The 24,066-nt window shown below is 42.3% G+C and overlaps 1 protein-coding gene across 3 annotated transcripts in view; it reads right to left on the bottom strand.

The window, feature by feature from the left end:
* slc39a11 (solute carrier family 39, member 11) overlaps window positions 1–24,066 on the bottom strand; it is a 644,945-nt gene that overhangs the window by 614,052 nt on the left and 6,827 nt on the right. For 2 of the 3 annotated variants that reach the window (XM_078571119.1, XM_078571120.1), the window contains exon 2: window positions 20,077–20,115. In XM_078571119.1, the coding sequence (XP_078427245.1) occupies window positions 20,077–20,115 (39 nt within the window). Of the gene's footprint in view, window positions 1–5,228; window positions 5,474–20,076; window positions 20,116–24,066 lie in introns of those variants that run through there. The other variant, XM_078571121.1, reaches the window with a different exon arrangement.

Genomic DNA, 24,066 nt, shown 5'->3' with positions numbered 1-24,066 from the left:
TGAGAAAAGCCTTTGCGATACAAGGGCTTACAGTTTTACACTAAATTTCCTCAGGTAACGGATCTATGGCCACGGGCTTTACAGTCACAGGTTGGTTCATGGGCACTTCAGCCTAGGTTTTCCCAAATGGGAGCAATTTCCACCCAAGCGATTCGAAAAAGGTCTCGTGCCGACGCAAAAAGGTGCACTGGTAGTAGCCAGTTTCCTGTTGGTGGCTCATTATCTTAATTACACGTGGCTTTAGCTGCAAATATGGATGTGTGCAGGCAGAACACAAAGTGGTGGGAATGAAAAATGAATCTTACAATTCCAAAGTGATGGCACTCCCTTTTGACAGCTGCAGAAATGGAGGTGGTGCTGCACAAACAGCACTGCCCTGTGATGCTCTATAGTGCCACCGCCACAGGTCATCCTCTGCTGTATGCCAGCGAGGAAGGTGTACTCAGGCTGTAGCTGACACTTACTATTCATGCCCTTGACAGTCCTGTGCTGCATGGTAGCTCTAGGTATAGATGGCACAGTGCTGCAGCTGGCTTCTGCAAAACTCCAGATGCTCAAAAATGGTTCCCCTCCTTAATTTGAGGCAGAAAATATGTTCCCAGTCAAGAAGTGCACTTTCAGTATTCTGCCATTGGAAGCTATCCAAGACCAAGTACGACACACACTGAAACGCAGCTGAAAAGCAACTGGCACTTAATAGCGCTTTTCACGTCACAAAATGTCTCAAGGTGCTTTACAAAACACCAAAAACGCAAAAGCACGATCAAAGAGACAAACCCTGAAGAGGCTTTGAAAATGGGCAGAGGTTCTGAGTGACGATTCCTGGGCACAGGCCATGATGGCTTCTACTGGGAGGGTGCCGATGAATGGAAGGGGTAAAAGTAAAGAGACAGATGTAAAGTAGGTCAGAGTTGCTGGAACAGTGGATGAATCCCAGGGAATTCGAAAAGAAGAAATTGCTAAGATAGATTGGAGAAAGGCTTTGAAAATTCAGGCAAAGATTTGAAAAGACAATGTGCTAGGGGAAGGGAGCCAATGCAGGTCAGGGAAGAAAAGAGTTCAAGGGTGTTCAGAACTTTATATGAAACAGGTTGGCAAGGGGCTGCATGGAAAAATGAAGGAATGGACATAACAAAAGTGTGTTCTGACCACAGCAGGTGTTAATTCCTGAGCAAACCAAATCCCAGAGGGAAACTTAGCTTATGGGCTATATCCTTTTTTTGTATTCTGAAAACAAGAAGAAAACGTACTGATCTCAGCAGCAAGAAGTCCAGTAACACATCTGAGGTTTTAAAAATTAGAAGTAGAAGATTAACAAGAAGAAAAGAAAACTTAAGCACACAAGATTACAGTTGCACTGTTTAAATCAGTCTAACAAAACATTCCCCTGAAAGACTCTCTACTTGATCAGACCCACAGGTAAACACTTTCCAGGCAACACTCCCTCATAGATGTTAAACTATAAAAATCCAGTAATACTACCCAAGGCAAACCTGCTGTACCTTTAATAAAGGCATACTAGATGACCTCTTAAATTCTCTTCCACTCTGCTGTGCAAATCCAAGACTTTAGAACAAGACTGCTTTTTGCAGCACAAGACTTTTCTGGCTTGACTGAGTGGCTGATTCAAGCTGCATCTTTTCCCAGCCTAAAGTTGTTCCAAGGAGACCTTCCTCAGAGAACCAACAACCAACCCCAACAGCTGACAGCCAACCCCCATGCTCTCGACAGTAACTCCAAAATACCTTCCCCCACCCCTTTCATCTCAAGTTCCATTGTTCTCACACCTCTTTGAAACTCAAATCCTTCCAAATATAGAATCTTTCATGTTTCTGTTTTGTTTCTACCTTTGGGTCAATAAAATGTAATATACCCTCCTCTGTTTACCCATGCTCGAAAGTTACTTTACCTTAAAATGAACTTATTAATCAGACAGTAAAGTGAAAACTTTTAGTGATCTGAATGGAATAGATTTTTGTAGTATTGGTAACCAAAGCCCTCAGTCCACTCACTGGACAAGAATGGTTCTATCCAACTCAGCAGAATAGTACCTAGTAATTTAGAATCTCTTAAAATGACTGACTAGTAAAGCATGAGGAGAACTGCATCCTGAACAGAACTGAGTTCAAATAACATAAAAGTCATCAAATCTGCTCATTAGACTGTTTTTCTACTCAAAGTCTTACTACTAATCTCCATTTGTAAGGGAGCAATTTGCTGAACTATTGCAGTAGAACAACAAAAGAGAATCTAACCATCTCCCCTTGATGTTCAACCCTTGATGTACCATCACTGAACACCCAATAACAACATCTTGGCATTACCAAGACTAGAAACTGAACTGGACAAGTATTTAAATACTGTGGCTACAAAAGCAGGTCAGAGGCTGGGAATTGTACAGTGAGTAACTCACCTCCTGACTCCCCAAAGCCTGTCCGCCATCTACAAGGCACAAGACAGGAGTGTGATAGAATACTCTTCACTTGCCCCCACAAAACTCAAGAAGCTCAAAACCATCCAGGACAAAGCAGCCCACTTGATTAGCGCCCCATCCACCACCTTAAACATCCACTCCCTCCACCACCAATACTCAGTGGCAGCAGTGTACACCATCAAAAGATGCACTGCAGCAACTCACCAAGGCTCCTTCGACAGCACCTTCCAAACCTGCAACCTCTACCACCAAGAAGGACAATGGCAGCAGGTACATGGGAACACCACTACCCATAGGTTCCCCTCCAAATCATGCAACCATCCTGCCTTGGAACTATTTCACTGTTCCTTCACTGCTGCTGGGTCAAAATTCTGGAACTCCCGCCCTAACGGCACGATGGGTGTACCTACACCACATGGGCTGCAGCAATTCAAGAGAGCCACTCGAGAGCAATTAGGAATGGATAACAAATACTGGCCTAGCCAGTGATGCCCACATCCCGTGAAAGAAAAAAATAAATAAAAGTGGGACTAATTAGACAGCTCCTTCAAAGAGCTATCACTGGCACAATGGGTTGAATGGCCTCCTTCTGTGCTGTATGACTGTATTTTTAAAAATTGTATCACTCGGAATGTCATTTTACCTTACTGCCACAAAACTACAAATGTACAGCCATCAATCAGGATCTAAAAGAGAATGGCAGTTGAGCAAATCGAGCGGCATCCTTTATCAGATTGGATTGTTCCCCTTTCTTTCCGATGCTGATCAACCTGGTGGACGTTACCTAGTTTTTCAGATTTTCAGTTCTCACTTTGGTTCTATACATTGCCTCAGCCTCCTGTGCAATGACATCAGTGATTATAGGCATGTGAAATGAAACTCGACACAAAATAAATCACACAAGGTACCCCATCAGGAGGCCAATCTTTGGCTACTCTCTTCACGGGAGACTCAGTGAGAGATCAACTCTCTTATGGAAATTGTTAATAAAACTGATTTAATCACAAAGCTCAAATCGCATCACAAACCACAGCAGCAAAGCTCGAGCAGCTTAAGCCTGTTAACTGAGCCTTAAAATTAGATTACTGCCTTAGAATCAATTACAATTACCCAGTATCATTCATATATGTATCAGAAGGTGAATTTTCATTTGATTTTTTTTTGCCAGTGTGTCTTTGGTTCGGTTGCTTGGCTGGTTTTCAGCAATCTTTGAACTTGAAGTAATAAATGACAAAGGTCATTTCCAATTTTACTCTGCAGTTCCTCGAGATAAATTGGATCCAGTGGCAGGAACTCCAGTGTGCTTTCTACAACAGATAATAGGTGCCATGTCTCTCTGCTATTCGTTATTTTGGAGAGTGAGGGGTATATACTGTCAAACTGTAGAAAAAGAGGGTTCAGGTAGTATCACTGTCTACCATTTACAACAAAAGTGATAGAAATGTCACACGCACTGACTTGCCAAGATGCCTGTTACACCAAGAGCAAATGGTGAACCATCACATTCTGCCAAAAATAATTACCTTTTCTGAATTTTCCAGCTCATCACTTTCAACACAAAATAAAATAGGTAGGAGGTGTTTAACCATAGAGTAAGCATCCCTGTGTTAGAGAGAGACAATTGGTTCCACATCTTGAGGGGCATCACTCCACATTAAGCGTGGGGCAGGGTGAGCAAGCAGGTCCCAGGTCTACCTCAGCTGGAAAGGGGGAATTGAACCCGCACTGTTGGTGTTATTCTGAACCACACTCTAGCCATCAAGCCAAATGAGCTGACCCACCCTCACAAAATGAAATACAGCTGTATAAGAGGCCCCCTGCCAGCTGAACCTCAGCCCTGGCCTCCCACATAGAAAACGAGCAGGTGCCAAGACACCCTCTCAAGCCTTGGAGTCAAGCATCAGCCACCAGCAGCAATGCCACACAGAGACAAGAGCCCATAAACAGGAATCAGTGACCAACGCCACAGGAGATGCACGAGTGTTTGAAAATATACTGAGTGCTGAATCCACCCCACACAAGTTTCTTGGAGGCTTTCAACAGAGCAGAATTTATGACCCCATTATCCCAGAAACACTGTTCTTGAACACTGCAACAGCTGTCCCACAGACTGGCTTCATTTGAGCAGTAAGTGCCATTGTTTATAATCACGTAAACGCATAATTCCACTCAGTTCCTTCAAATACTTGAAAGGCTGCAATCAAAACACAATTTTTCGGAGGAAAGATGGAATCATTTGTAACACATACACATGTTAAATTTGGCCTCCTATATGTTTTACAGATTACAAAAATAATCCTTTGGCAATAAGTCACAGCGTGACAACACATCATAGGAAAATGTGTTGCAGCAAGCGGTTTAGATTGAAACAGGACCCTATTATCATAGATAAATTGCAAGCCAAATGTACATAAAGTCAACTATGAAATTAAGCAGCCAGATGATAAAGTAAAGAGGGAGTTAAAGCAAAGGAAAAGAAACATATGCAAAGACTGAAACCAAAAATCATTAAGACTGGGCTGCAAAAGCATTTACGTATTAAATTCAGAATTACTGTAGGTAACAGATGTAATAATTCCTAAAGATGTAGGCCTTGAAATTCTGTTCCATTTTCAGTGGAACTACAGTGCAAGACTGGAATAAGTATTCCTTGTAGCCAGGAAATTGGGGTATGAGCCATCTCCACCCCAAAAACAATCCCCAAAAATTCCACATGCGTGTCGAACCTCAATTAGCATACAACATAACAGTATCCCTGACACTGCATGCCCAAATTTCCTGGTTTCAGACTCACAATGCACTTGGGACAATTTAGCGTCGGCGATGCAAGACTCAGCTGTTGCCACATTCAATTCGAACAGGTAGAAGTGAACTGAGGTGTACTGAGGGGGTCGTGGCAGAATAACATGGGAGGAGTGGTTGATCAGGGCTGGTCTTGGCAATTGCTTTCTCATTCTTCACTGACAATGCTCTTCATCATCAGCCTTCCCTGTCTTCACCATCCTCAGGTGAAGAGAAAGTATTTCCATCCTCTTCCCCCACGTTGCTGTGATAGATCTGGAGGAAAGGAGGGTACAAGCTAAAAATGAGTGAGTATAAACCTCTCGAAATTATGGAGACAGAAGTGGGTGTGGAAACTGTGGGTTGTTTGCTGTTTCACAGGATGTGTAGATATACATTCACTATTCTGCTGCCAGCACCATGGCCCAACCATGTCATCTACCACAGCAAGAGAAGACACCTCCCTATCATCTCTAACCCTAATTCTCCCCATCAACTCCCATGGACTCAATATTAGGCATGTCTCCTCCATTGCCCTACCTCTTGCAGGCACTGTATCCAAGTTTCTCCTGCAAAAGTAGTGAATGCGCTAGGAAAAGACATTAAGGGCCCTCAGATGGCTTCCAAGAGCTGATGCAAGAGGTGTGAAGGCACCACTCTGTTAAAGTTCAGGCTTATTATTAGGTTCTGCATCTGCGTAAGTACCATTAAGGGAACTGGTACCCCGACATCAAGATCCATAGTTCAACCAGAGTGCAGTATGAAGGATTAGTTGTGAAACTCTTGGTTTTAAAGGGTAAAGAATTACTGGTTCTCAAGGAAGATAAGGGACAGTAGCCATTGGCCAACCTTGGTGAGGTCACTGAACTTCTTGAGACACTGGTCTACAGTTCTGAGAGACACAAGCATTGACACCTTCCTGCACATGACACAAGGCTTCCTTTTTCTGGTGTTTACTCCCACACAGAATCCTCAGAGTGATTGACAGTCAACCACTTCTTGTGCTCCTCCTTGCACGGCCCACACCCTTTCTTTGGTGCCTGTGCCACAGTCAACCAGCGGAAAATGTTCCTGCCGTGCTAGCCAGCGGAGCTATCCAGCAGGGACCTCAGCGGTCCCAGCATCTTCCTACCTGCTTGCTAGCTCGAAAACCCTTGCAGCACACTTGGCTTTTTTTTTTAAACAAAAGGCTGGACTGTTTCCAGCAACATCAACACGCTGCGCAGCATTTTGGAAGGGGTGCAGAAGTGGGAATGGAGAGGAGCAGGCCCCCAATTTCTTGCCACTGGTCAGTGTGCCAGTTCGCCAGCATGTTCCCACCGCAAGGCCATTTTTCAAGAGGCTGGTTGGGAGGGTGCCAACAGCTACCTGCCCACAAGCAGGTAGCCAATTAAGCCCCTTCAAGGGGCTGAACAAGGCTACTGTGCAGATGCCAACTGGAATTTTCCAGTCAGCTGGCCACATCCCCGCCCCATGTCACCATGGCCTTCCATGTCTGTGGATACATGTCTTTTAGAATTCACAGAGGTAACATGTTGACACTTGCCCCTGTGTCAATCTTGGCCAATGACGAATAGTTACCAACTTTCTTAGGGCAGATAATTTGAACCTTGGCAAACACTTTGGACAGTCTGACAACATCTATGTTTTCCACAAGGCCGAAGGTGCGAAATGTGTACTCACCGCTCTTCGTCTCATCGTGCACATCATCATCAAGTTTTGGTTTGTCAGTCACCTCAAGTATGTTTCTGAGAGGATACCGGATGGCCATTCTTACTGCTTGATTGTGCACAGATCATTTGGATCAGTGCATGGCTCTTTGTATCTCCATCAGCCTTTGCTCTAGTGCACTGCCTCTGCCAATGGTCCTTTCTGCCACACCCCTTGGAGAATTGATAGAAAGCTGGACATTTCCTTGGTGCATGCAGTAGGCCACACCTTCCACATGTCTTGCTAGGTTTGGGTGTTCCAATGAATGTGTTAACAATTGGGGTTGTACTTAGGACCTGTCAGCTTTGCCGACCTCCAAGGATTGCTTTGTACTTAAGTCCATCCTTGAGTGGCTCTTTGATGTTATACGTTTTGGGCTTCTCTAGCATGCTTCCATGGGAGTGGATGCAATCACCAACTCAATAATTCAGTTTGCTAGCTCTGCGTTTGAAAAATCACATTATATACCCTTTTCTCTGCATCTGCTGGCAAAGGCATATTATATCAAAAACGACACAATCGCTGCTCGGGGTGGTCTGAACTTTTTCCAATCAACATATTCGGCAATAAGAGATGGCTTCCTTCATATTTTCGCATTACACTGAAACCAGAACTGGTCTCACCTCAGGGATTCACAGAGTCATGAACATGCACCTGTCCTCAAACAAATAAATGTAGCTTGGCAGTTGTTCAGTAATTGGAAATTAATATGCTGTCACGTTCTGACTGGCGTGATCAATGTAGCTGGTGGAGCCACTGGGAGTAAAGGCTATTGAGAACTGACCACCATTTGGTGCCTCAGGGCTGTGAACAGTTTATCACAGCCTGTAAAACAGTACCTGGAACATTAGAATCCACAAGATATGTTATTAGATACCATGAGAACTCAGATTGAATGCAAGACGTTGCTAGCTGAGGCTGTGCTGAAAGTCAAGGGGTTGGGGTATCAAGCAACTACAAGCATCAAGTGAGCTAAGGCAAATGTCAAGCTACAAGAGAAAACAGGTCGAGAGTTATAATAATCAACAAGGCACATCCTGGAAAGAAAGTCTACAAAGAAAGTAATAAAAGGGGGATAGAATTGCAAGGAATATCAAAGCTAATAGTAAACATTTTTATAAATATATTAAGAAAAAGAAAGTGGTAAGGGAGAATGTGGGCTGTTACGGACAGGAGGGGAAGGATAATTTAAACAGCACTAATTTCTCCTCATAACCATGTCCATAAACAGGAAGGTGTTTTGATTTGTTTCCCTCTTTATAAGCGGTGGCATATTTCCCAACCCCTTGGTTTTGGTGTGATCCAATTTTTTATTAATAGCCCCACAGCAAACTCGAGATAGGATGAACTCAAAGGGTTAGTTTATTTGCACACACTCAGAAACACAGGAGAAGGATCACAATGTTGCCTCTTTTGCATTCATATAATAAGAGGGGTAGAGAAAATAAACATTTATTGTGCAGAGACCACAGAGAAAATAAATATTGTTTCATGTGGGTTCCAGAGTCCAGGATCAAAGTCCAATGAGGTAATCTTTCACAGAGGTCAGTGAGCTGAAAACCGATGCTGGATAATTCAATTTTCCAGTGCTGTTGACTTCACATGATGGAGATAGGCATGCAGAGATGAATCAATCTTGACGGTGATGGTAGAGAATTTCCAGCAGATGCAGTGTAGATGGGGCTAGGTGTCAAACCTGGGCCAGAGCTCCTTGTCTGTGAGATGATAAAAATGCTGACTGAGACTTTGCAGTTCAGCAAGGCAATATTACTAGTTCCAGAAGCCAGAGGCCGATGTCACATGACTCCCACCTCTCCACACTGTCTATGACAAAAGATGTGCATCCCTCGTCTGGGTCCCCCAAGATTGTGGAATGTCTCAACTATTAAGAATTGAAAGGAAGGTTTTGGGGACCTTTGTCTTAATGGACAAGCAGACTCCTGTTGGCCAGCCTGGGTTTTGAAATGAAGATGGCCTTTGTATTGCTCTCTTTGAATTTAGTCTGGGTAGCCCACAGGGGGTTGTTAGTGGCTCCCCAGAGATAACAATGTGTGAGTTTCCCCAATATTGCCAAGTAGCTTATTTTGTTCGGGGGGTCACAGACAGACATAGATTCAGCCATTTTAGGTCTTTGTCCAGTTTGAAATTTTTGGAGATAGCAATGAGCATATCTCTATATATTTTATAAGAAAAAGATACAGGGTGAGGTTTTAGTGAGGATTGGGCATTTGAGTAACAGAACCACATGCTTAGCATGAAAGAGCACCTTCAGGGGAAAAGAACATCAGAGGAATAAAACAGTCAAGGGGTTGAAATTAGTGCAGAAGGCTATGGGTTCATGCCTCAGATCAGAACTTGAATGCACAATCTAGGCTGACACTTCAGTGCAATACTGAAAAAGTGCTGTATTACCAAAGATGAGATGACAAAAATGAGACCCTAATTAACTCAAGGGGACATAAACTATAGTGTATCATTATTCAGAGTAGGGAGTGCTCCCATTGAAATGGAGTACTAAGAGTCTCTCACTGAACCTACTCTCTTTCATATACAGAAAAGAGCAGCAAGAAATTATTTTACTGAAGAGGATGCTTTCAAGTAGCTACAGTACCTTTAGTAATCAGTTTGCAGTGATCATTAGCTCATGACACTAAATTGCAATTTTCAAAACCAATTGTATTGCAGGATGTACTGGGCCATCCACCATGTGGATATTTTTTAAATTTCCCAGGTGGTGATCTGCCAGTCTGTCTCAGAAACATTCCCATCTGTTATCCCCACAGCTGCCGACTGACACAGATTGTTCCCAGCATTTTCGGGTTTAAGTCAAAGCGAGGGCTTGGAAAGGTTAAGCGATTACCTTGGAGAGTCATTTCAGCAGTCTCTCAGAACAAATATTGGGACTGGTGTGTCCTTCACAATGGAGAGCCTCAAGATGTTTACACTGACGTCAGCTTGTGCGCAGCTGGCAACTAAAACAACATAATGTTATTATCCAGGAATGCTTGTTCAGAGCTGCTTTGTCAAGTCATAAAGGTGCTTGTTATTCTATTGAAAACAATCTTCAGCTATTTCAAATAAGGAGCGTTTCGACCTTTGAGGTTCACTGTACCATAGATCTTCTGACTTCCACAGTGATGTCACTGAGAGTTTACCAAAATTCTTCCTGCAGTTGGCATGGTGATCCATCAGTACACATATGGACCATTCAGGAACAAATTACTGGATTGGGGTTGATGCAGACACTGCAGGTACTGTAACGGACTGGCACCAACACAGGGTCGCAGGTACATACCCATTGGACATTCAATGGAATTCAGATTAGAAATGAGTTTAAAGACTACCACTGTGCAACTTTGTAATCAACTTTTAAGACACCAATGGGTATCGGAATTGGTATTGACAGATGCCGATTGCTAAAATGTTGGTACAAGCACAGCCAATAATTGCCTCAAAGTCAAAATGTCAATCACAACAAGAAGCCATTTACCTGGCCATTATATCCCCCAATATTCCAGCTACTGCGTTTGTCTGCTCAAAGTACTAACAACATAGGTGGTACAATCACACCTAAAAGAACCAAAGTCCAAACCAGCAGATGAGCATGCTCACTGAAGGTCAATGTCTTACTTTAAGAGTGCAATTTTTGCCCTTAAAACGTTCTTTCAACGACCTAGTTATTTAACAGCCTTCCCTCTGCCATTTGTAAACCATTAACCCAATCTTTCAGCTCTTGGCTCCATTGGAGAGAAAGAAAAGACATGAACTTCCCCATTCATTGCCCCACAACTTCGATTTTGGATTCCACTTATAGTCTTTTCTCAGTGGGCACCATTCAGTCGCTCTGACTTCTTGACATACAAACATAAACAGCCAATGGTCATTGAATTGATATGCGCTGAAAGGTGTTGGCCATTCAACCCTGAAAGTTGCTTATGGTAGAGGAGCTGTGTCATACTTTACATAATAAAAAAGAAGCAACACAGGAGTGTTAGGTGGCTCTAAGTTTTTTTTTAAATTTTAAATCAAACTGGTGGATTTTGGAAGAGAAAGTTGACCTGTCACTTTCCCACAGCGATGGCCTTTGCCTCTCGTCACAAGTTAACTGCATTACAAATTTCACATCTTTGAAATGATAAATAGATGCCAACTTCAATCACCCTAATTGTCACTCAAAAGTTGCTTTTGAAGCTAAGCTGTTGGATATGCAAGATGCAGACAGAAGTCTTTAATCTGCAAACTAGCCAGGATGCAGAAACTGGATCCTGGGGGCTAATCAGATTAAACATGACCAAAGCACTAATTAGGTATGGACAGTCTGGATGACGTGTGAATGGTGACCCATCATGTTCGAAGCATCACGGCAGCTTTGAACTAGCTTGATTGAAAACACTCATTTAGAGGACTATAACAAAATATATGCTCCCAGCACGTACCACACAAACTTCCTGATCATTCCTCCCATCATTCTTTGTTGTTTGCAACCTTCTTAGAAAACAGCATGTTCATTGTCATCATGAGCCATGCAATGGGGGAACATCAATCAGATATTCCTGTAATTGTCAGTTTCTCCAGTGTTTTCTAAGATGACCGTATGAGTCTGTGATCAAGCAGAAATATAGCCTCATCTTGATGTCACATCAGACTATCGCCATCATCCAGGATTCCTGCAGATCACTGGATTCTTTAAGAAAAGATCAGCTCCAACAAGAGGCGACCCAATCATCACAACAGCACCAAAATTGCTGAAACCCCGCCCTGAACATCCTTGGGTCACCACTAATAGGAAGTTTGACTGGACCAACCATGTCAATGTCACGGCTGCAAGAGCAGAGGCTTGGTACCTCCTTATCCTTCAATCCCTCCCCATCTACAAGGCTTTAGTCAGTAGCTTGGGGGGAAATACTCATCATTTCTAGACACGTGAAACCACAAGTTTTAATACCATCCAGCGGAAAAGCATTTCCACCTGATTGGTGCAAACATCACTGAACTCAATATCTACCCTCTCGACCACCAGGTCAGGAGACACTGCAACCATTTACTAACTTGACTTCAGCATCACTTCCGAGCTCCCACAATCTTTACCACTGAGGGGGTCAAAAACAACAACACCACAAGAACAGCATCACTTCCAACTTCTCTCCCAACAATTTGAACTCTTGAGTTTTAAAAAGGAACAAGTAATGGACTCTTAAAGAAATGTTTAAAAAAAAGGGCACGACCATCCATTGAGGACGCCCACCCAGGTACACAGGAGTCCACCTGGTGGTTCTGGCTTTACTCCTTCTGGTCTGACTCTTCAGCTCACTCTTATCACACAACCAAAGATTCTTACAGTAATACTAATTTCCAGGATTGGAGTTTTCAATTAAAAGAATGATGTTAGGGATATTAAAAGTGGCGTCACAAACAGAAATTCAGATGACAAGCAGAGAATACTTTTACATCCATACTGTGGAGAGCTCTGTACCAATTCATTTGTGGGTTTCATCTGTTGTGTGAAAATGAAACCTGACTATATATTTTTATCTGATGGGTGTGAGGAATGAGTAGTTCTCCTTAAAGAGCAACTTCAGTATTTGGACTGTATAATGTGTACACAGCTCATTATTAGTCCTAAGATACAGAGGGAAGCAAGGGTTGAAGCTGCCAAGGCTCAGGCTACAATCCTCCAATTTTTCTTGGATATGGGTGTGGTGCCACAGGACTGGAGGATTACATCCCTTTTCAAAAAAAAGGGGGAGGATAAACCCAGCAACTACAAGCCACTCAGTCAACATTAGTGCTGGGAACACTTTTAGAGACAATAATCTGGAACAAAATTAATTGGCATTTAGAAAAGTACAGGACTTATACATGAAAGTCAGAATGAACTTGTTGAAGGTAAATCATGTTTGACTAACTTGATTGAGCTCTTTGATAAAGCCATGGAATGGGGTGACGAGCATAGTCTGGCTGCAGTAATGTGTATAGACTTTCAAAAGGCATTTCACAAAGCACCACGTAATAGACACAAGTAAAATTAAAGCCCACGTGATTAAAAGGTCATTGGCAATATGGAGATGAAACTGATGAAAAGAAAGAAAGCAGAGAGTAGTGGTGAACGACTGTTTTTCAGCCTGAAGGGAAGTATACAATGGTGCTCCCAGGGGTCAGTATTACTTATGATACATGTACATATAATATACACACATTAATGACTTGGACTTGGGTACAGAGGGCATTATTTCAAAGTTTGCAGATGATATGAAACATGGAAATGTAATAAACAATGAGGAGACTATTAACAGATTTCAGGTGGGCATAGACTGGTGAAATGGGCAGACTCCATGCGCATGAAATTTAATACTGAGAAATGTGAAACGATTCATTTTGATAAAGAGAGGCAATGTAAACTAAACGGTACAATTTTAAAGGGGGTGCAGGAAGAGGGAGACCTGGGAGTGTATGTACACAAATCTTTAAAAGGTGGCAGCTGACAACATATGGGGCAGAGTTTTTCCTTCACTGGGCGGACACGAAACCAACCACCGCCCACGATTTCACGCTGGCTGGCCAGTTAACGGCCAGCATGAAAGGCGCACTCAGAGACTTAGCGCCGCCAGGGTGGGGGCGGGAGGAGTGCGAGTGCTGAAGTGTGCGCATGCGCAGGGGAGCGCGCACTGAAAGCTCCCTGAAGGCACAGAGATGCCTCAGGGAGCTGAAGATTTTTAACATTAAAAAGGAAGATTTCAAAAATAAGGAAAACATGTCCCCTCATGTGACTCTGTCCCATGAACAGGCACATGTTAAAAGTGAGTTTTAAAAATTTTTATTGTTTTTTTATTCACTGTTCAAAACCTCTTCCCGCCCGTGGATGAGGTTTTGTCAAAAATGCAAAGGGTGCCTGGCCTGTTCGCCCGCCCGCCAACCAAACGATTGGACAGGCAACGAAAAATTCAATTTAATTAATTGATTAAGAGCCTTAATTAGCCTCTTAATTGGCGGCAGGCATACTGCCGCCTCTCGCACGCGCCCACCAAGTGAAATATCGCAAGAGTGCGCGATGACATCGGGACGCTCGCCCAACGTCACCGTGCACTACTGCACTCCCATTTGGGTCAGGCACACGCCCATCCACAGGATGAAAAATTCTGCCCATAAATTCAGAGCAGGAGTAGGCCATTAAAAACACATATGGATAGGCATCTATATGTGGACAGATATTTATTTTATATTTATATTCACAACAGTACACTTGCCCTAGAATGAAGTCACTTCAGTCTATATGGCCCATTTGAGGGTGTTGTACGCCATACATTTTCAGTCTAAAAGGCAGCAGAGTTAAACATAGTACTCCAAGCATGCATGGTGAAGACTTCAGCAGAATCTTTGAAAACCTTTACTCAACTGTTCTGATTATTGGTAGCCAATTTCTGGTTTCTACCACCCTTTTCCTTTCTTTTTGACTATATCATCACATTCGCTAAACGCTGAAACTGACGAGTCTACTATTCTTTCCAAACATTTTCAAATAAGAGGGAAAAAAGCCAATGATTATATTTTTTTTTAAATTGGAGCCTTTACAATGTCCCCCGACGCCAACAATAATCATCTTACATGCCTGAATCATTCAAGGTGATTTTGCACCTTTAGGGAAATGATGAGCAGATAAGCACATTATTTAAAAACTAACCCAGGGGCCTCTATCACCAAGGACAATGAGGCCAGCAGGCGCATGGGAACACATCTTCCCAGCTTGGAAATATATCGCCATTTCTTCATCACTGGGTCTAAACCCTGGAACTCCCTCTCTAATAGCCCTATGGCACATACATCACATGGACTGCAGCGGTTCAAGAAGGCAGCTCACCACCACCTTCTCAAAGGCAATTAGGAATGGACAATAAATGTAGACCTTGCCAGCAAAACCCACATTCCATGGGTGAATAAAAATGTTTTCCATCCATTTTTCTGTTTCCACCCATCTGTTTATATGTTCTTGCAGTATCATTGGATAATCCAAGTTCCTTGCTTCAGAATGATTCCACCTCCAACCTACACACTGAGGTAAAATGGAAACAGACCCTTCCCAGTTTACATGCAGCTAAACAGAAATAAAATGTTATGATGTATGGTGACTGTGCTGTTCATATTGTTCTAATTTTCATTTTTTTAAAGCAGGCCTTGCCTGTTTGGGCTATTTGCATGGTTCTGGTGAAGATATTCCAATGTGTTCTCCGGTAATCAAATGCAGTCATACCTGTGCTTCAAAGGAGGAGGGAAAACAGCTAAAAATAGCATCTTTGACAATCAAGATCTTCTAAGAAGCAATTTTGGGCAATAAGGAGGTAGGAATTGGAGTTACTTCGTCGGGGTCTTTGCCCCTGTCCATGTCTCCTCTGCAGATACTGAGAGTGGTTGAAGTGGTGTTTGACCCCCAAAAAAAAGGCTGAGGCACTTTCCAGCATCCTGGTTCGGCAGTTCAAGAAGGCAGCTCACCATCACCTTCTCAAGGACAATTAGGGATGGGCAATAAATGCTGGCCTAGCCAGCAACGCCCACATCCCATGAGTGAATAAATAAAATGCTCTAAACTGAGCGTGGCTTCTTATCACACCTGCTGTCTATTGTTCCTCTCCCTTGCCCATTTCTTTCATCATCTTACGGAGATCATCTCCGAACAGCCTCTGTGTTGTCTTTACACTCGGTTTGCACAGATGTGCGCATCTCAAGTTGAGACCACGCTTCAGTAGGCCTTTCCTGGGCTGATTCAGCTCAAAGCTGGCATTGGCTCGCAGAGCAATAGCATCTCGTCAAGCTTCAATAAAATCTACAAATGACGATATTCTTAAGAATGCTGTGCTCCCCTTCACAAGGGGTCCTTAGCAGCTGTGAAACTTCATGTCCAAACTGCGGACTGAATGATTCAAGTTTTCCCAAATCAAGGGATTCGCCTGTAGGACTATCAGGTTGCGGTTACCTGACTTGAGGTCCTTCTGGCATGTTTCTGGCGTGCACTTCGCTGCGAGGGAAACTTGTCAGGAGAAAATTCACACTCCACGCGGGTTCATCACTCAGCGGATCTCCCGTCTCGGGCGGGGGGGGGGTCAAATCTCGATGTGAAACCTATCGATTGTTTTTCATACTGTCTGTAGTTTTGCCGCCAACGGCCAATTGGTTTCCCACGGGTGGTCTGTCTATGACCAGAGGAGTACTAGATCATGACCTATCGACATCAGAATTCGAACCTGGAACGGACTGGATTCGGATCTGGCTCCAGTGACTGCTCCACTTGGGGGTATAAAATAATCACACTCACTGGACTCATCATCAGTACTCCCATGTTTTCTCTGGTTCTCTCAAGGGGCATAGACTTAAGGTGAATGGTAGAAGGATTAGAGGGGACATGAGGAAAAACTTTTTCACCCAGAGGGTGGTGGGTGTCTAGAATTCATTGCCTGAATTGGTGGTTGAGGCTGAAATGCTCAACTCATTTAAAAAGGTACCTGGATCTGCATCTGAAGTGCTGTAACCTGCAAGGCTATGGGGGACCAGGTGCTGGAAAGTGGGATTAAAAATGAGCGGCTAGTTTCTTTTTTCTCTTTTTGGCTAGCGCAGACACGATGGGCTGAATGGCCTCTTTCTGTGCTGTAACTTTTCTATGGTTCTGATTCTCCTGTGGAGCGTACTCATCAGAGGAGATTGAGTCAGTGCACTGCTCATAATCAGCCAAGTCTTCAGGCAGGCTTTCTTGAGTGTGTGGTGAATTTTTCTGGTCTGGTGTGATTGTTTAACCCCACTTGACCCTCCACTGGCACAGGCATGACTGCCACTACCGGCTTTGTTACTGGTGCACAGGGCTCCATCGTTTTCTGCTGCTTGCTTTCCTCTCTTGACTCCAAAAGCATGGCTCCCAAACTTTCCGGTGGAGAGTCAATAGCCCCTTTCTGTCTCCCAGATTTCTTGGATTCGGCAGCTTTGGCTTTAGTTTTCCCGCCTGACTCCGCGGAGCCGGCTGCTGCAGTCTTATCCTTCGGCTTTCCTGTGTCAGTGGCTGGTGTGGCCCAGGTTGGGGCGTGCGCTTCACGCTGCCCGCTGGCTTATCGCCTGGCCCCACGGGGTCACACTTACTCTGAATGGAATCTCACGTTATTTCGCACGAACACCATTACGAAACAAAATCACCAGTAACTTCACTGAAATTAAGGCTGATAACTTGAGGCACTTTATTGTATTCTTAGCTCTTGTACTGGCACACGGTTCAACAGCTTCATTGTAACTTCCCAGATTACGATGGAATCTTGGATTTATTACACTCTCAACAGAACAATGACTTCCCATATGGATACACCGGTGTGCTCTACAATAATTAACTTCACCACTTTATTATAAAACGTATAACTGTAGTAATGAAAACTGCAAGTTTTAGAGCCCGCAATATGTCACCAATATACAGCATGATAGTCATGTAAAACAGAATCTAAAGTAGGATTATTTAGTCTGAAAAGCTGAACCAAGTAAAATAGGAAAAAGAGTTTGTCATTCAGCACCTCATACCTGTTCTGTCACCATTGAACGAGATCATGGTTGCTAATGTTGTCAAATTACATTGTTACGGTTTGTTAATTACATTGTTAATGTTAAAAGAAACAGGCAATGCATATTAATTAAGCACATATAAATAGGGGATAGCTGGGACACTGGGTTGGGTGGAAGGAGAACTGTGAGACTGAACAAGTCAATGAACTCCCTCAGTAAAGAAAAGCTCAATCTTGGTTCCTGCTTCACCAACTGGCTTGGATCCTATTAACAATGGCTAATCTGCATCTTATCTCCATCCACCTGTCATCGCTCCATATCCTTTTATGTCCTCGACTAGCAAAAATCTTTAGACCTCCAATTTAAAATTATTAATCAGACTCGCACCTATTACTTTTTGTGACAGTGTTCAATACCTCAGCAACCCTTTGAGCAAATGTTTTCTAACTTCTCTTCTGAATAGCCTGGCTCTGATTTTAAAGTAATGTTGCCTTGTCCTGGACTATCTCCTCCACCACCACCCCTCCACCCCCGCCCAATCCATGGGTAAAAGTTTCTCCCTACTTCATCAATTCCTTTCAAAATTCTAAAACCCTCAATCAAATTCCTCTTTAGTCTTCTATAGTCCAGGGAACACAAACCTAGTTTACGTAATCGCTGCTTAATATCTAATCCCTGAAGACCTGATTATATTCTGGTGAATCTGTGCTGCACCACGTGTCAGCCGTGGCTCAGTTGGTAGCACTCTCGACTCTGAATCACATGGTTCTGGGTTCAAGTCCCATTCCAGGACCTGACACTCTGGTGCAGTACCGAGGGTGCACTGCACTATCATGGATGCCACCTTTTGGATGAGACCTTACACTGGGGTCCCAACTGCCTGCTCAGATCCCATGGTACCATTCAAAGGAGAGTTGGGGAGTTACCACCTGTGTCCTGGCCAATGTCTATCCCTCACTCAACATCACAAAAAAAGATTATTTGGTCACTATTAGATTGTTAACCACATTCATAAAAAATGTTGGCAGAACACAGATGTTAGACTGTGATGACAAATGAGAAGCACTTCTTCCAAGGCCAACATATCCTAAGATGCGGTGCTAAGAACAGTTCTCCAGGTGTGGTCCAACTCAGATTCTGTGTAGCTGTAGCAAAGTACATGCATTCAACTGTGATCTATTTTATTAGGTCTTCTATTTAGTATTCAAACTTCAGCAGTTTGAACCCATATTCTAATTATTGAAACCGTCCTGTTAATTGATCCAGTCAACCACTATTCCTGAAGGAATCCTGTATTCATCTGATTGCCCAATTCATAGCAAGAAGCAACAAAAAAAATACTGCGCATTTGCAGTACTGCTGCTGTTCAAATGGAACAAAGCTGATCAAAAGCAGACCATTGCCTCAAGGGGAGGAGGTCGAACAAAAGCAAATGGTCTGCTTATCTTTAACTGCCTGTTATAAAACCATGTCCAATAACTTGAAGGATTAGACCTTCCCCTTGGAGAACATCAGAATTTGAACAGCTGTAGTATGGGATTCTGCGAAATACACAGGCTGTTAAAGGATCCCTACCAGCACATTCAGGGAAGGTTAAGTGAAGGAAAGATATTGGACAACAGTTTGTTTCTGAGAACACAACACAAGCATCAAATTGAATTATAAAATGTTATGGAAATCACACAAACAACGTCAGAACACATACAAAATTTCAAAGCATACTTGATCGTGATATATCTAGAGGGGTGGTCTCTGCCACTGTCATTTCACATTCACAAGCAGTGCAGGACTCCTCTTCCTGTCAGTTTTAATGGTTCATCATGTAATAATCTAGGCAATCTCAACACTATTCCTGGGAAATCCACAGCATAAAACATCCCTCAACTTGGTATTAACTGACAGATTCAATCACAAGGGCCTCAACAATAATCAACATAGCAAATGACGATGTTACATAGATTACATAGAACTTATAACAGAAACAAGTCTATGCCATCGTTTATGCTCCACATAAAACTGTTCCCACTCTACGTAATTTAATCCCATCAACATATCCTTCTAATCTTTTGTATTCATTGAGTTTCCACTGGTGCAACTGAAGGTGGGGCAGTCGGGGGAAAGCAGAGGGAGATTGCTCTGCATTGCCCGGTGCCACACTTAACCGAACTTGCTCAGTCTTTGAATTAAATAAATGTTTGCATTTCTCATCAATGACATCCTTCACCTTGATGAGCACAGAAATAAAGCACTCCCTGTTCCCACAACCTGCAAGCATAATTCCGTTGAGTTTTAATTTGTTTCTGTTGGCATGAGCCCTCACTTCCTGTCGACCCAGACTGTCTTTCCCTCTGATAAGCTGACACTTTTTTTGTCTGTTTGATAGTGCAGCTCGTGATAAATTGCATCTTAACCAGTCTTCGAAAGACGAACACTTCAGCGTTGGCTTCTTCAAAGAATGACTTTTTCAGAATATTCTTGTTCTCCCTAACTTGTCCTAACAATTTTATTTTTTAAAAAAAGGATGCAGCAATAAATTGTTACTCATGCAAAAGTTTTCATTTAAAAGACAGGCTTTAATCACATCATTTCTTTCAAGGATATAGCTGAAAGTTTCTTTATATACTCACCCCAGCAGCAAAACCAAGACTTCCATCCAGTATTTGTTTCTGTGTGAGACAGAGATGAGAATGAAATTAAAACACTTTTACCAAGAAGAAATAAAGAACTTATTTCATGTTCATGTGTTCAGGCCATCACAAAGTGCTTCACTACCAATCAACTATTTTTGAAGTATCATCACTTTGAATAGCCAAACACAACAGCCAATTTGCACATACCAAGATTTCAGAAATAGCAATGAGATAAATGACTAATTCATCTGTTTTGACGGTGTTGGTTGTTTAACATTAACATTCTTGTTTCAAAACCATCAAAACTCACAACGTCCAACAGATCAGCCTTGAAAATCCAGCAGTGTGCAAATATTGATCAGTCACACTCAGAGGAAGTGAGGGCTTGCTAATAGGAATGTCTTTGGCACATAGTATGGAAGAACTATCTGAAAAAATATAGTTTTGTCGTTCATTCGCTTGCTCTCCACAAAGAGTTTTCAAAGACATCACAACTCTCCAACATGGCCCACCCATCTTTTGGAGCACCAGAACTAAGTGCTCAATTCAAGCAAAACACAATTGCTTGCACAGTAACATAAACAGTAATGTAATGGGACCTTGGTCATCCCCCGTAATGAAGAGGACACTCCGAACACCTGAGATAATGGAAGCTGTGAGATAATAGAAGGATCCTATTTTTATTTTTTTATATCTATATTATATGCAAGACCAAGCATTGATGACAAGTACAACGCAGGTAACAATATAATAAACTAAAAGCAATCGGGGCAACCTTGTGTAAGGCTGCGTTCTGAAAACACTCTGACTGATAATTGGATTACAGATGAAAGATAAAGGCAGTGGAATTTTTTGACGTGTTAAAGTTAAATGCCTTGTTTTAAAATGAGTTTGTGCAGAAATATAATTGTCAACAAATGGCTTTTACACATGCAAAGCCCTTTCCAAACTAATAATGTTTTGAAAACCAGGCCAATTTTCTACAGCACTTCAAAAACATACAAGGTTCAGGTCATTAAACAATGTTCTTCACAAAGGCATATTTTCAAACAGCAATATTAAAACAGACTTTTTAAAAAGACCACTCTTAAGCATTTCCAGACATGTGCGTGAGTATCACACACCAGTAGTAAGGAAAAAAGAAAATTATTAGTAAGCCTCTACCCGAAGACCAGGTAAGCTTTCCCAAGGGGAGGTGATGGCATAGTGGTATTATCACTGGACTAATATTCCAGAGACCCAGGGTAATTCTCTGGGGACCAGGGTTCGAATCCCATCATGGAAGATGGTGAAATTTGAATCCAATAAAAAGCTGAAATTAAAAGTCTGATGATGCCAATTGTCATAAAAACCCATTTGGTTCACTAATGTCCTTTAATCACATTATTTTACCTGGTCTGGCCTACATGTGACACTTTTAAGAAGAATGCCCTCTGAACAAGGGCAATTAGGGATGGGCAATAAATGCTGGCCTAGCCAGCGACACCCACAATCACACAAACGAATTAAAAAAAGGATCATGGGAGCCAGCAATAGCAAGTGAAGAAAAAAACGAATGCAGAGAGTTTTAAACTTAGTTTTGTTGAGGAATAAGGCACAGAAAAAGATGCTTTAACTTAGATGAGGTAGGAAAATTAAAAAAACTACAAAGAGACAGAGTGGAAGGGAGGGTACCTGACCCCTTATCCAGCATCCCAAAATCTGGAAGGACCCAAAAACCAGTTACATTCGAAGCTGGCAGCCCAGGTAGCAATTTGAATAAAACCCTTTTATTCTTTATTTTATGTTTTATAAGTACATGCTAGGCCTAGGACCTAAAATCCATAAATTCCCCAAATCCATCACACGTTTGCTCCCGAGCTTCCCAGATACAGGGTCTTGTACCTGTAAACCTGTTTAATCATTTACTTTTAATGGCTAAATATTACAATAGGAAAGCTGCACCAGATATCTCAGCAACTTCATTAAAACAACCTGCTTTCATACAGTTTCTCCAACATAGTAAAATACAATAAGGTGCTTTACAGGATCGCAATTAGAGAGTGTAAAAAAAAAGTGACAGTGGGCCAAAGGGGGAGGTATTAGGTAACCAAATGCTTGGGGAAGGAGTGTCTTTAAAGGAGAGAGGGCTGAAGAATCAAAGAGTTTAAGGAAGGAAATGCCAAGGCTTCGGGCCTAGGCAGCTAAAGGCGCAACCGTCAAGGATGAGGCGAAAGAAGTCAAGGATTACAGTAAAATTCATCATTACCGTGAATCAGCAAAGCTTACTGGCTCAAGAAGATGGCCATTTCTCTAGATTTACCAGCAATCCAAGCTCTAAAAAGAAGTCACAGTCTCAAGTTTAGACAATGTTTTGGCTTGTTTATTGCTGCTAAGACCCATGAAGAGCAGAACAAGAGAAATCACAGCTAATAACTGATTATGCTAATTTTCACTGTGGGTTGAATACACAATTCTCGTCAAATTGAATCTAATTGAACGACAGCCAACTTCAAACAGCTGGAATGCAGGATAGGATTATTTTATTCAAATTATTTTTGTTCCAAATGTTACACTGATTTTATTGCAGTCATCTAGTTACACTGCATTGTATCAGGCACTTGTTAAAAGTGTCAATTTGAATTATGTGGATTTGGCAAGGTGCACAGATGTATGGAATCAAAAATATTGAAAAGAAAACTTTATTAGATGTGTTGCCTACATCCCTGTCGACAGTTTTTCATTCAACAAAGGAGTACAGGTTTACCGACTCTTTAGTAAATGGCATTCATTACACTGCAAAATTCACAATATCAAGGGCCAAATCCCAGCAACTTGCTGCATCGTTAAGAGAAAATATTGACCAGTTAAAGTTTGTACAACTGTTGTGGGTGTAGTTGAGGAGGAGAAGCAACTCACATGCAGAAGCAGTTAGTAACTGGCTTCTATGCACAGAATAGATTGCAGCCTTGAAGTCGGCCCTTGGCGTCAGTAATTTGCAAAGTTACAATTTCACACGGAGTTCTTTGGTCACATTTAGTGCTAATTACAGTTGACAGAACATTCCATTCCCTTCAAAAGCAATAAACACATTATTATATCCCAATAAACCTCCACGGGAACATTAGGGAAAATAGTAGGTCAGTCAATCAGCCCTGGAGCCTGCTTCACCATTCAATTAAATTGCAACTCATCGGTGCCTCTATTCACAGGATTTTGTTTCCATGCCCCTCGACGCCCTTCCTTGACCAAAAAGATTACCAATCTCAGTCTTGAAAGTTGTCACTGCATCTACAGCTTTTTGGCAGATAAAGTTCCAGATTTCGTCTACCCTATGTCTGAACAAGTACTTCCTCATTTCAACTCCTGAATGACCTCCTTCCAATTTAAGATTAATTCTTGATTTTTTTCAACCAAGGAAATGGTTTCTCTGGATCTATACCATCAAAATATTTTAATACTTAAACACTTTAATACATCGCCCTTCAATCTGAAACACTCAAAGACCATATAAACTACATTTATGCATCCTGTCCTCATTGTTTAACCCTGTAAATCTGGTGAATCTGGGCTGCACGCCCTTCCAAAGCCAATATACCCTTTCCTGAGATACAGTGCCCACAACTGAATGTAATTCTGTGGATGGGAGCCTATCAAAGCTTTTATCTAACTAAAGGATAGCTTCCTCCCTTTTGTATTCCAGTTTTGTTTGCCTTTTGTACCTGTCTACTAGCTTTTAGTGATTGGAAGCACTTGGGCTGCCAAATCTCTCTGCTCCTGTGCAGTTTCTAGTTTCTCACCATTCAGAAAATATGCTGATTTATCTTTCTTGGGTCCAAAGTGGATGACCTCAGTTTATGCACATTTAACTCAATTGGCCCTAGTTTTGCTCACTCACTTAATGCCTAGGTCCCTTTGCAACTTTCTGCTCACGACTTACTGTGATAATTTCACAATCTGTAATCCATTACTGGGACATTCTAAGCACAAGAGAACTGCAGTGTGTCT

This window comes from Cetorhinus maximus, chromosome 24, assembly GCF_964194155.1.
Source record: "Cetorhinus maximus chromosome 24, sCetMax3.hap1.1, whole genome shotgun sequence".
NCBI lineage: Eukaryota > Metazoa > Chordata > Chondrichthyes > Lamniformes > Cetorhinidae > Cetorhinus > Cetorhinus maximus.
The sequence above is the reverse complement of the archived record's forward strand: the minus strand, read 5'-3'. Positions and strand labels throughout refer to the sequence as shown.